Source organism: Pyrgilauda ruficollis, unplaced genomic scaffold (genome assembly GCF_017590135.1).
Source record: "Pyrgilauda ruficollis isolate IOZ18807 unplaced genomic scaffold, ASM1759013v1 scaffold14, whole genome shotgun sequence".
Taxonomy (NCBI): domain Eukaryota; kingdom Metazoa; phylum Chordata; class Aves; order Passeriformes; family Passeridae; genus Pyrgilauda; species Pyrgilauda ruficollis.
In genome coordinates, this window is record NW_024512543.1 from 2047566 (window position 1) to 2061902 (window position 14337).

At 33.5% G+C, this 14337-nt stretch overlaps 1 protein-coding gene across 5 annotated transcripts in view; it reads left to right on the forward strand.

Moving 5' to 3' along the window:
* Positions 1-14337, forward strand: part of RYR3 (ryanodine receptor 3) — a 195150-nt gene that overhangs the window by 73013 nt on the left and 107800 nt on the right. For all 5 annotated transcript variants that reach the window (XM_041459923.1, XM_041459925.1, XM_041459924.1 and 2 more), the window contains exons 14-26: positions 747-885; positions 2449-2544; positions 3324-3442; positions 5896-6029; positions 6643-6884; positions 7975-8167; positions 9963-10179; positions 10376-10480; positions 10902-11005; positions 11420-11503; positions 12790-12949; positions 13369-13516; positions 13616-13821. In XM_041459923.1, the coding sequence (XP_041315857.1) occupies positions 747-885; positions 2449-2544; positions 3324-3442; positions 5896-6029; positions 6643-6884; positions 7975-8167; positions 9963-10179; positions 10376-10480; positions 10902-11005; positions 11420-11503; positions 12790-12949; positions 13369-13516; positions 13616-13821 (1947 nt within the window). The remainder of the gene's footprint in view (positions 1-746; positions 886-2448; positions 2545-3323; positions 3443-5895; positions 6030-6642; positions 6885-7974; positions 8168-9962; positions 10180-10375; positions 10481-10901; positions 11006-11419; positions 11504-12789; positions 12950-13368; positions 13517-13615; positions 13822-14337) is intronic.

A 14337-nucleotide genomic window follows, 5' to 3' on the forward strand; every position in this document is an offset into this window, starting at 1 on the left:
TCATTTTACAAAAATTTCTTTTTCTCTGTGTGAACTTGTACAACCTGGATACTCCAAATGAATGATAAAACCTGGGTCAATAATGGATGTTATTTCTGATGTCTTTTCTGTCCTGTGTATCTGTCACTTTTTTATCTCTAGAAACTCTAAGAATGTCAGTTTTAGAGAAAGTTATGTAGAATTTTTCATCTCTGGAAATGGAATAACTGCATTTTTGTAGAATTACTAAAGGTATTTTATGATGTGTTTAGACACATTTGAATTGCTTCCAGGTTTTCAATACTATTTGAGTATGCAATCAAAGTGAAATTACAAATCTCTTGTAGTATTTAAAAGTCTTTGGTTTACAGATATTTTATGGGATAGCAAAATTTCCACCTTTTTTAATCAATGAAAATTCCTTTTTATCTAAATTTAAAGCATTTTTTTCCTTATGCAAGGAGGATTTTACATAAAAAAGAATGTGCTTAAAAAGTGAAAAAGCCTTTATTTTCATATTTTTATTCCTTATTTTTCATAATACATAGTTGTATAAGGAACCGTATGGAATCATTCCCCAAAATTAATTCTTTTTATACAGAAAAATACATATTCAAATCATTTAAGCACAATTGGTTTGTTGCTTGGGATTTTCTTGATTTAAGGTAATGCAACCTTCCAATTTATACAGGAAAACATCTTTAAAGAAACAATGACCAATGCTTTTTCATGTGCAGTTCACTTTCCCCTCTGTCACATGTGTTTAGGGAATGCTGGCACTCGTTCTAAATTGCATTGATCGCTTAAACGACTACAACAGCGCAGCTCATTTTGCAGGAATTGCAAGAGAAGAACATGGTGGTACATCATGGAAAGAAATTTTGAATCTCCTTTACAAATTGTTAGGTAAGTTCTTCAAAAACCTTCTAAAGTAAAGAAAACCCCAGAATGCCCCAGAAGCATGGAATCCTAGTTGCTGCCTCAGCACCAAAGAATGCTTTGAGTATTATTCACTTTATTCTGTACATTACAGAATTTCTTACATATAGTTACTGCTAAATAGAGTTTCTTGAGCAATGATGCATCAGAAAATTAGATCTCAACCAGGAAAAAGCCCTGTGAAGCATGTCGAAATATTTTTTTTTAAATTTAAATGTACCTGTGATATGCAAACAGATGTGAATTATAATTTTTAAAAATAAAAAAAAGGGAAAACAGTTTTTTCAATATCCATGCCAGATTTTCTAGAGCACTGCTGTTCAAGAGCAAACTGCTTCTGAGCTGTAGAATGACCAAAATTACAGAGCAGAATAAGTATTTATATGTGTATTTAAATTTCTTATTTGATACCTAGTTTGTTACTCCTCATTTAGGAGAATTTTGTCTTCTGATGCCGATTAAATACATTCTATTTTTATCACAAAGGAGGGTAGTCCTGATCCATAGTGAAACAAGGAAGTTGAGAGTCAGGGCAAGAATAAAAGAAACCAGGAGAAGTGTTTTGAAGCATGAGGTTATTCACATAGAACAGACATGCAGATGCTTCTGATGACATCTCATTGCTTAGAAACAAAAATGTTACCACTGGCTGCATTTACTACAGTCTTACGAGTTTAAAGAAAAGTTAGATGAAAAGAAACTCTCTCTAGTACTATGTGGACTTTTTTTAGATTTTATCTTGATTTTCATCTGCCAGTACATTTTGAAGACAGTGGTTGTGATGTAATATTTTTTGTGCTTCATAATGAAAATCATTGACAATTGAATACAAAAGATGTATTTTTTGTTACTCTTTTTTTCCCCCTATGATCTCTGACTTCTAGAAGGAAACTTCATAATGAAAATCATTGACAATTGAATACAAAAGATGTATTTTTGTTACTCTTTTTTTCCCCTATGACTTCTAGAAGGAACAAAATGAACAGTATTTCTTGAAAGACTTGAATGTTGATGAACTTTCAAAGTGCAGTCTGCACTACTGAAAGACTAAAAAGCTGTGCATTCTACAACATTGTAATCAGAAAGGAGAACTAAACACCAATATGCCTAATCTGCTCTTGACCTCAGACTCCTGCATATGATCTTCCCACACTTGCTAGGGAGAAAAAGAAAATGTTTCAGCCCCATGATCATGACCGTGCTTGCCATCAAGCAAGGGTGCTGGCTAACTTCTATTTATATTTAGCAAAAAAATAAAATATAAACAAAGCATTTTTTTTACTGAGATTCTTGTTTATTCAGGAGACCCCCTTCAATTTCAAAAACTATGTGCTCCTTAGAAATTATGTCAGTTGCTGTTTTTCAAAGTGGTGGAAATTCCAATTCTTTATTATGGTAATATACATGGACTTGTCTGTTCATTGTTTTATTGAGCTGCTCTAAAAATTGTGTTAAAATACATATAATAATCTTTATTGATTTAAAATGCAAATCTCCTGCTTTAAAATGATACCTTGCATTTTTTTCCAGCTGCTCTCATTCGTGGCAACAGAAACAACTGTGCTCAATTTTCCTGTAACCTTGATTGGCTAATCAGTAAATTGGACAGATTAGAATCTTCCTCAGGTGAGACTCACTTTTACAATGTAAATTAACTATCACTCAATACCTGTTTTACATTATTTACATAGCAGTTTTCCTTGAAGCCAACACATATTAGAAAACAAATACACTCTTGGGGTTGGTTTGTTTGTTTGTTTGGGGCGTTTTTGTGAGATTTTTTGTTTTATTTTTTTTCTTATTTTTGGGGTGGGGTTTTTTGTTGGTTGTTTTGGTTTTTGTTTGTTTGGGTTTTTTAATTGTCTAAAGTAATATATTTTAAGAGACACTCATATGGAATTGTTTTGCTTCAATACATTTGTTATGTGCAATACTACACCCAGTCAATATTGAATGTGACCCTGATGAATTGAGGGATTGGGTCAAACAATATCAAGAGTGATGTACCATGAAATTACATGCATTTGTGGCATGCATATAAACCCCATATAGATGTAGCTTATAGTTGTTTTTTTTACAGTGGAGTATTCAACAAAATATTAATATAATATACAGTGTTCCTTTTACCTCTTCCATTGAAAAGAAGGAGCTAAACTTGCAAATTTCTCAAAAAGTGGTTTTAAAGTTGTGGCTAGAGTCAAAAGAAAAGAGAAATTAACATTTTTATTATGCATTTGTTCCTAATATACCATGTTCATGTCATTACTCCTTAGAAATTGTTTCGTTCTCTTTTTAGGCCAGAGAAACCATACCATCTTGTAAGATTCTCCTTTACTGAGCTTTTAGGTTGTTTTCAGTGGTGCAGGTGGTTTAATGACAGCATTGTTTCTGTGGCCTTCATATAGGTATTTTGGAAGTGTTGCACTGCATCTTGATTGAAAGCCCAGAAGCTTTAAACCTAATATCCGAAGAACACATAAAATCCATTATTTCACTGTTGGATAAACATGGGCGCAATTACAAGGTATGTTTGGAAAAACTAAGGATTAACTAATGTTAATCTTACAATAATTTGTGGGGGAAAAAAGATGAGAAATGTCTACATGGAAATATTTGATTCTAATACCTTTGAAGGAATAAAATAACCTTAAAGTACACTAGCAATTTTTTTTTTGTTGAGATTAAAAGAATGTTTAATATAGAAATGCTTTTCAGCAATTTTCAAATACTAAAAATTTGTATGACAAGGAAGCAGTTAAGAAATATTGGTAACCAGTCAGAACATTGGATTTGATGAGAAAATGAAGTATTCTGGTAGTTGCAAGAAAGTGGGCAGAGTAGCTTGCTTTGTGATTCAGGGCTCTGGAGAAGTAGTGGACTACCATTGCATCCACAGATATAGAGAACTATATCCTGCAAAGTCATTCCTAATTTGAGTAATAATAATAGAAGCAGAAAAGAAAAAAAATAAATTGGGAAATCAGAAAAATAATCCAAATATCTGAAAACACAGGTGTTCTGAAGAAAGAAAAACCCCTGAGTTTCCAGAAGATATACTGGATGAAATTAATTTAGACACCAATATGCAATTTATTATGATAGAAGAAGGTGAACAGAGTTTCTGGCTGCAACCAGGATGACATCACAACACAGACGAAGATATAGGTTTTTGTGTGATTTTCTGATGTGAGTTTCCTTCCTCAATTAAAATTTTATTTGAAATACTGATAAGCTCGAGGAAGAACAGAGGAAGTTTTTGTGAGCTGAAATTACCTTCTCTTGCAAATCACTAATACAGAGAACCTAACCAGCTACAGATACAGGAAAGGAAAAAAGAATTTTTAAACAGGGTTAGGAAGTATGAACTGATATAAGTAGGCATAAGAAAAAAAGCTGAAATTACAGCAGGAAGTTTAGCTTACTAGTTTTATCTCTTAACAAGATTACTGTGTTATACCAGTCACCTAGAAAGAAGTTTTTGTCTGAAACATCTCAATGTAGATCTTATAGTGAGAACTTAGAGCAGAAACAGAAAATGTACACAGGAGAAGAATTATACTGGGTAATGGATTTGTTAATTTCCATTTGTAGTGTCTTTGGTTATACCTCAGCAAGTACTGAAGAGTGGGTGGGGAAAAAAAAAAATTCATCTCTTATTCCACAAATGGTATATCTTGTTCTCCTGCTAGATTAGAGATTCTGTAGGGATTTAGGAAAATAATAAGCAAAATAGTCCTGGAAATTATTGAGTTTGAAGGCCTATTTAAATTAAAAGCCTTCTGTCAGAAATAGATTCAGCAAAATCACAGCAGTTATTTAAACATTTTATATGTAAAGTCTGAGTCGCTGGCAATAATTAATGTTACTAAGATGCTTTACACCTGAGTACTGCTCAGCTTATGTGGTTCTTTAAATTATTACCTCTATCCTTCTGCTAGATGGTTTCTGACCAATTGCAGAGGTGATAGAAAGGAAAATGCTGGCATATAGAAAAGAGTTTAAGCAAATATATTAGCTTAAGCAGTGTAAGCTGTTAATGGTGGGTTTGTGTTCAATTCACTAGTCAGACAACAGTCAGACAACATTTAGGAGTAGCTAAGATGAGTTTCATATCCTTTGTGGAGTTGTACAATAGTAATAACACAGTCAACGGTGTGAAGATGCGTCCTTTGTCCTGGAGGTGGCGTGTAGCAATCTAGACCACTTGGGCTCATTGCTCAAAAATTGTTTGTCAGAGGTCAAGCACACATTGAAACTTCTCTGTTTGTTTCTGAAAGTGTGCAGCTGTATTTCTCAGCATTAAGCAACATTATGTTACTGTGTTTTCTCTTCCAAAACCACCTGCTCCAGTACTCTGTAAGAATGATATCAATCTCTTTCAATTTTCAGACTCAAGAAAAAAAAAAAAGAAATCTGAAATTGTAAAACATCTTTCTGAAATTCTGTTTTGCTTTATATTGAGCTTTTAAAACATCTTTCATTTTATAAATAAATGAATTATTTCTCAAATTGAAAACATTGTTTCTATAAAAGACTCAAAAGCAGTCAGTCTCATTGCCATTGAGAATTATTCACTAATTTTGCACAGCAATTTTTTTAGGCTGCAGAAAATTTATCAAGGAATTTCATTTTATATTCAAATTTTTATTGAGATTTAATTAAAAAGTCTTAAAGAATTGGCATATGGCTATTTCGACTGTTTTGTCTGATCAAAATGAGAATAAGGAATCTTAAAGGAAGGTTTCTGATGCATTCTCAACCCCTGTGCTCTGATTTTATATTCCACAAATATTTGATATCCTCTATCAGTAGTACAGTACACACTTGGTCCAAATATGTGAAAAGTATATAGAAAGCAATAATGTATATTATATCCCTTCCTTTAGGCCTATTCTGAATATAAATTAAGCTGACAACTGAATAAAGGTGTATGCTCCTAGCTGCCTTTGTCTTACTACTTCTGATTTTTCTTTTAAGGTTCTCGATGTACTTTGCTCTCTCTGTGTCTGTAATGGAGTTGCAGTCCGTGCCAATCAAAATTTGATCTGTGACAACTTACTGCCCAGAAGAGACTTACTTTTGCAAACACGTTTGATTAATGATGTGACAAGGTATCGTGATATGCTATATTAGAAAAAGTTATTGCTGTTATATTAGAAAAAATTGAATTTCCATGTCTTCAGTAATTAATTGAATAAAAAACTGTGACCTAAGAAACATCCCAAAACTTTCAATATTGAGAAACATGCCTTAGGAGGTGATAATGTACTAACTTCTGAAAAAACACATTTTTACTGACAATATGGCATTTGTATGGAAACTGCGATCAAATAGAAATTGCTAATTCATAATCAGAGCTGCTCTAAAATGGAAGCTTGAAAGTTGCGTGTTTCTGAATCAAAACAAACTCTGAAATACTTGTGTGTTTTAGGAGGGACTTGATTTCCTGGCAACCTCACTCCAGGTTTTGATTTTAATAAATGATCTTGTTATTTCTCTTTTGACTGTAAGTTTTCCAAAGCATGGAACCTCTACCTTAGAAGATGGTTCCACAGCAGCTTTATTAATTTATGCAAAATGGTTCACTTAAAAAAATATTATAAACAAAGTGTGGGTGCCTATACTTATATCTTACTTGTAAAGAGACTTTGACAATCATGCAGCAATATAATTCCTATGTCACACTTTATGTTTACACTAACTGGTTTGCATTTTCTTTCTTAGCATAAGACCAAACATATTTTTGGGTGTTGCTGAGGGCTCTGCACAATACAAGAAGTGGTACTTTGAGTTAATAATTGATCAGGTTGATCCATTCTTGACGGCCGAACCCACCCACTTGCGGGTTGGATGGGCCTCCACTTCAGGCTATGCTCCCTATCCTGGAGGTGGAGAAGGATGGGGTGGCAATGGTGTTGGTGACGACCTCTACTCTTTTGGGTTTGATGGCCTTCATCTGTGGTCTGGTAAGTACTTTGTGAGCTCCCACTTATTCTTACAGTTAACATTTACCTACTTTTACCTTCCATTTTCTTTCATATATAACATGATATTTCATAGTGAGCTACATTCAGAACTCCAGGTTATCAAGAAATTACTTAGAAGTTCAGATCAGACTTCTTGTCTGAGATGTCAGCCAATATTGAATTATACCAATTAGGCTTTTTAGCAGATTGCCTCTGTTTTCATGATTTGAACGACAGAATGGCATTTTCCAGATCTAGATCAATACTGACTTAATTCTATCTGCCCAGAATAAACAGATGTATTGGTCTCAGATAAATTAATTCTATACAAATTGACATTTGCATTATTATTTTAATTTGAATCTACAGTTGAAGGAAAATGACAGTTATTTTTAAACCTGTTGACAGATCTATTTATCAAATTGAATTAAAATATTGAAAAATAGTTTTATAAAAGTTTTGTCAATAAAAAATAATAATTTCTATGCTACTTCCAACTTCATTATTTTAGTCCTTGTGTGTAGAGCCTTTAATTATGAAGTATCACATTATTTTTTCATCCAGAATTCTCTTGCATGCTCAGTAAATGATGGTTATTTTTTAGCTTGCTCAATTTGTGACTTATGCTTTAATGTGCAATCTTCAAGGCATGTAGACAAAATCCTTATCTTTCCCATATTTCTCAGTGCCTTTAAATGCCATATACATCTAGGTATTCTTTAATTACTCTGAAAATAATAGAGTAGGGTCATGCAAATGGAAGGTGTTTTAATGAGAATGTATATGAATACACTGAAGTAAAGTTTATGACATTAATTCTAATAATTAATAATCTGAGAGTGTTTCCTTTATCAATTATATTAACATTATTCTAGCATTAGGTTTTGTATATAAAATATGTGTGTGCAGATACAAATAATTCAATATTTTGTTCCAATACTACTGAACAATTATCCAGTGTCAGAAATTGTCTTTCTTTGGAGAAGACTAGGAAGCATCCACAACATACTCCATTAGAAATGGCTGAATAAATAATTTTTAAAAATTAAACCTGCTTAAATATTCTGATTCTTAAATACTTTTGTCCTAGGTCGGGTACCCAGAGCTGTAGCATCTGTCAATCAGCATTTATTAGCATCTGATGATGTGGTTAGCTGCTGCTTGGATTTAGGTGTACCCAGCATTTCATTCCGCATTAATGGACAGCCTGTACAGGGAATGTTTGAGAACTTCAGTACAGAAGGGTTTTTCTTCCCTGTCGTAAGCTTGTCAGCAGGAGTAAAGTAAGTACAACTTGATTTTAGCTGTTTTCGTTGCTGTCTTAACACACAAAATATTGTCCAAATTCTAGTATGATTTATTCTGTTTTGCTGCTTGAGTTCTGCCCAAATAGCAGCTGGAAGGAAAGCAGGGAAGTAATGATTTGTTCAGTGATGATTTCACTTAAAAGTGTCACGTGAGCCTGTAAACTACTTGATCAAGTCACAATGTCTGGACAGCATTATTTTATGGGTATTTGGTGGTCTAGGGGAAATTAATTTTGTTTCATTCCTATTATCAGTGAAAAAAGCATGTTAGAAATGCAGCACCATATTTTGCACTAATTAAGGTTCTCACTGGCTTTCTCAGCAGGGAGTAAAAAACCCTAAATCATTATAAAAACGGATACTGTGTTCACAGTAGGAAACAGAATTGATGAGAAACAGTTTTGGAATCTCTTTACTAAACAGTTTTGGAATCTCTTTACTAATATTCCCCATTTCTTACCTCTTCTATAGCTAAAGTACTGAGATTCAAACTTACTGTATACAATTTATATGGTTGTCTATGTTCAATGAATTCAGAAAATCTCCTGAAGAATCAAACAGAATAAATAAGGGCTGGGAAAGGTTTAGTAAATAAATTTCATTTATTCCCCTGGAGTGACCCTACTATGTAGCTGCTTTAATACAAAGCTTTTGAAAACATTCATTACCTTTTACTGTAAGAAATCTGCCAAAATTGGTGTAATTATTTTCTTTTTTTCATTCTTATTTGATGTTGCTTTTCTATTTTGTGAGAGCATTTTTCTTTGTAGTTTACAGTAACATTATAGCTGATGTTAACAGCAGATGTCATCATCTGTGTCTATTACTACCGGAGAAAATACTTTTACATGGGGAATCCTGAGTTCATGTGTTAAGGAGGGTATTCTGGAGTCTTTAATCTTTTTTAAAATGTCAACAAAATATGTTGATCTGTTCTAATATTCCTATAGGCTTCTGGTCACTCCATCACAAAAAATGTAAGGGCTAATTCCTAGAGATAACACGACCGATTTTTTTTTTTAATTTTTTTTTTCAGCATTTCTGTGTTTGTTTACCTCTAGAGTTTGCTCACTTGAGGACCAAAGTATGCAGCTGGATAGTTTTTGTCTTTGTTGTTTTTCCTGGTATATTCTTAAATATATATAAATATATTATTGTCATATTTATATGACAAATCTATATCTGAGGAAAAAAAGAACATTTTAGGGGTTTGCAGAGAATCCAGTGCTTCTGGAACTCATTCCCAGCTGTAATACGCAGTATAATATTGTTTGTTTTCCTAATGTATTAAGGTTTTTAGTGGTTTTCTTTATTATTTCTCTCATATGCCAAACTGTCTGCATGCGTTCACTGGGACGTAATTTTAAAACTTTCAAGTTATGTATCAATAGTCCCAATAGTGTTTTTAGAATAACAGTACAATTTAAATTAGATTTCTGTTTCCAAATCCCTTAAATCCACTTAAAAAAAACTCAACTTACAACCACTGGATTTTAAGTGAGAAATATTTCAATATGCCACTACTCTAAATAATCAGTTTTGCTTTGGTCAAAACAAATTTTCAAAACATTGTGGGTAGATGATGGTTTTACTGACAGTATCTGCTAGTATGAATGCTTGGTAACCCTTTGGTATTTACCATAACATGAAGCACACATGCATTTTTGTAAATGGTAATAAAACAAATGCTTAGGCTTCTACACTGTTTATCCATAATCACAGTATATGCTGATTATTTAAGAGTCTAATTGATTCATTGAAAATTGCACAGAGTTCGTTTCTTGTTGGGTGGACGTCATGGAGAGTTTAAATTTCTGCCTCCTGCTGGCTATGCTCCCTGTTATGAAGCATTGCTTCCAAAAGAGAAGATGAAATTGGAACCAGTCAAAGAATATAAAAGAGATTTTGAAGGAGTGAGGGATTTGTTGGGTACAACACAATTTCTCTCACAAGCTTCTTTTATCCCTTGTCCAATAGACACCAGTCAGGTATGTGAAACTTGCAATAATGGGATCTATAACTTATGTCTATTCAAAACTTAAATTCACAATATTAAATCTTCCCTCTTAGCAATTCTTCAATTGCTTGTTGTGATGTACTAACTAAACTAAGTGATCTTGGATATACAAGGTGCGGTAACTGAAACCTCTTCTTACTTCTGGAATTGTTATGCTCTTTCCTTAGATTGCTCTTCCTTTTCATCTTGAAAAGATCAGGGACAAACTAGCTGAAAATATCCATGAACTATGGGGAATGAATAAAATAGAACTGGGCTGGACATATGGCAAGGTATGTTTTGAATGACCTGCCTGGGTATAGTCACCTGTATTAGGTTAAGTCTTCTACCAGCCCAAACCTTGACTTGGAATTTGAATGGGGTATGCAATGGTGGTCTATACATTACCAACAACAGGTGGCAATGTAAGCTGGAAGGAGATAGCAGTATTAACTTTTTGGTGGCTTTTTTAAACATACAAATTCCTCTAATTTTTTTGTTTTGTTTATTTCATTAATTATGGAGCAGTATTTATAGTATGCATTATAAGCAAATCATGGGAAAAGGAGATTTATATAGTTATGAGTAGCTGTCACTGAACAAATATAAATGGTATTGCTTATATTGACTTCATTACTGCAAAGAATTTACTGGGTTTTTATTGTGAAACTTGATTCCACCAGGAAAGTATTCTTTTCTGTTATTCTTTTGCAGATACGGGATGATAATAAAAGGCATCATCCTTGTCTTGTGGAATTCTCAAAACTGCCTGAGACGGAGAAGAATTATAATCTACAAATGTCAACTGAAACCCTCAAGTGAGCTTTAAATAGAAAAGAAAATAAAGTTTTAAAATTTTATTTTTATTTAAGTGCATCATCCTATTGTAAGATATAAAACCATTCAATATCTCCTTTAAAGATATTCTGCTAACTTTACTAGAAGTCCCAGGAACCCAACCAGACTAATGTAAAAAACTTTTGTCTCTACAGACAAATAAAAAACACCACCAAGTCCTCTTGGTTTTAATAAAGTGGTAGAAATCTCAAGTCATAGATTTGTGCCTTTTTAGTCCTTGAAGGCCTTATTTGTTATCTCTGATAAATTATTTGTGGTTTTAAATACCATTATTTTTGATTACTTCCATATTTTTAAATATAATTTCTTCTGCGTATTTTTACAATGCATGAGAACTATAATGTTGTGTTTAACTAATGCCATTTTTATGCCAGAACCCTTTTGGCCCTTGGATGTCACATTGTTCATGCTCATCCAGCAGCTGAGGAAGATCTTAAAAAAGTCAAACTTCCTAAAAAGTATGTACCTTATGGTAACAGTTACATATTATAATATTTATTATAAAAATAAAATATTTAAGTTCATTTAAAGTATAGTGGATATGAACCCCATACATGATAACGTCTTAGAGATCGTTAACGTCTCTGGTTAGGACTTTGCTTGACTGTGATGATGTTGGAATGTGAATACTGCTGCACTCATCACCTCCTGAAGTTGTTGAGAGGCAGAAACAGTCACCTACAGACAATTGTAGCAGTGTTACATCAACCTAGAACCAAGACTCCAAAGTTAAATACAACATTGCAGTGCTTTTCTGTCTCATAGTAAAGAATAGTCTAGTCATATGATGGTAAATCTATTCACTTGAATGAGAGTTTACCACTTTACCACAGGAGACAGAAACAGCAAGTTGGACACTGGCCATTTCACATCAGTTTATCAACACACCATATGTCTTTTTTTCCTGAAAGAAATTTATCCATGAGAAACAAAGTCAGTTGTTTAAAGTGAGCAGTAAAATACATAGTTTTATGATGAGAGATGGTGATCTCGATCCAGTGATGACTTTAATTAAAGAAAGTCAAATAGAGCTTTTCTCAAGATTCATACTGCAGGCAGTCTATCATAATACTGGTTTGCTATTATTCTCTTGTTGCCTATATGAAACATCCTAATTAATCGAAACTGACTTGAGCAAAAGAGAATCTGAATATGTCTAAAAGAACAGATTGTCCTTATACAATACGGAAGGGCGGGAGAAGATAATGGCTACTGTTGAAAAATTACTAAACAATTTATTCAGGCAAAAAGTGTTAAGAACAACAGTTAAAATTTTTTCTTCTGTTGGAAAAAAATGGTAATGCACTCCTTACAGAATAGTTAATTAAAATACCATACTTAATGATACATAAGAAAGTTTCATAAGAAGTCATCATAAAGATCTTTAAAACAGAAATTACTTGAAATGTTTAAGTGACAAATATATATATATATAAAGTAGTCATTCAATAAAAATTTTGTTGCTTTATAGCAACCGTTTAGGCATGTAAATATGGATCTGAGTCACATTTAATTAACTATTGTGCAAGTAGGTGGAAAATGAGATGGTGTAGATGACTAGAATCCAGTTTATGTCCTAGTCGATAACCAAACACAATGGAAGATTTTTGCAAAGAAAAGGTGGGAGTCGGAGATTGAGAAGTGGAGAGAGATAGTGATTTCCACCCTATGAATGCCTCATAGAAAGATTTAAATACCATAACTGGGGTATCTTGACTCTCTGTTTTGCTTTGTTGACTTACAGTTACATGATGTCAAATGGATATAAACCTGCCCCTCTTGATCTTTCTGAAGTGAAATTGTTACCTTCTCAGGAACTTCTAGTTGACAAATTAGCAGAAAATGCTCATAATGTCTGGGCAAAAGATAGAATAAAGCAAGGATGGACCTATGGCATTCAACAGGTAGGAACTTTACATGCATTTGGAATAAGTAAAGAATGTGAGATTTTTATTACTTCAGACCATCATTTGGGAGGGAGTGTTAAAATGACATACTGACTGTACTGTAATAATTGGAAAGCCAGAGGGGGCTGGGAGCAGGAGAAGAAGCCTTACATATAAAAGTCTGGATTGTCAGACCTGTATGGTTGCAGCTGCTGGATGTGTGAGAATATATTTCCACCCTTCTCCTTCATTCTTATATTTACGTTTTCAGTGTTACTAACAGATAATTAATTGAGCTTGCATTCATAGAACTCTTCTTCATTAATGCTGCTTCTCTTCTGTAATCATTACATGATGCCAAAGTGTCTCATTATTCAAAGTCTTTGTGATGTCTAAACAGACCTTTCTTTTTGTTGTTTTTTTATAATCCCTTTCAGGATCTCAAGAACAAACGTAATCCTCGACTAGTGCCATATGCATTATTAGATGAACGTACTAAAAAATCAAACAGAGACAGCCTCCGTGAAGCTGTCAGAACATTTGCAGGCTATGGCTATAGTATTGAGCCACCTGACCAAGAGATAGGTATGTATTTTCAATAAGAATCATGGCCTTTTTTAGTGACATTTATAGTTTCATTTTATTATTAAAAGAGGGGGGTTTTTCCTCTGTTTATTTTTACAGCTGATCAAACAGTGGAAAAAGTCAGCATTGACAAGATACGATTTTTCAGAGTAGAACAATCCTATGCAGTGAAGTCTGGAAAGTGGTACTTTGAGTTTGAAGCTGTGACAGGTGGAGACATGCGTGTTGGCTGGGCCAGGCCAGGCTGTCGACCTGACGTAGAGTTGGGAGCTGATGACCAAGCATTTGTATTTGAAGGAAGCAAAGTCAGTACACCTTTACCTCTTTTGATCTATGAACAGGCTACACAGAGAACTAAAACATATGTTTCCTCTGTGTACTCCACATCAACTACCAGCATGTTTTTGATTTGTATAAATATATCTCTGAGCTCCATTTCACAATGAATAGTACCTCCATTTTGGTTCTGGTCATGAGATTATGCTAACAAAGAAGTGTTGTTTTATATGTATCTTCCTAGGCTATACCAAACTAAGTACAGAAGTCTGTCATAATTATAAACAAGATACAGCATTCACTTCCATTTTTTATAAGTGGTGTTTCACAAAAATCAAAAAAAGGTGCTTCATTAGCTGAGAGAACCACAGTCTGTTTTCCTTTTTCTGTTTTTTTTTCTGGTTTCTGCATGTACTTTCTTCCCAAGCTTGACTCCTAAAGGACCAGAAGGATGACCCAGTGTGTAGGAAGTTGAATCCAGTGAACAGTAGTTATCAGGTTCCAAATTGCTGAAGTTAGGGCGCCTTACTCTCTCCATGTCCCTG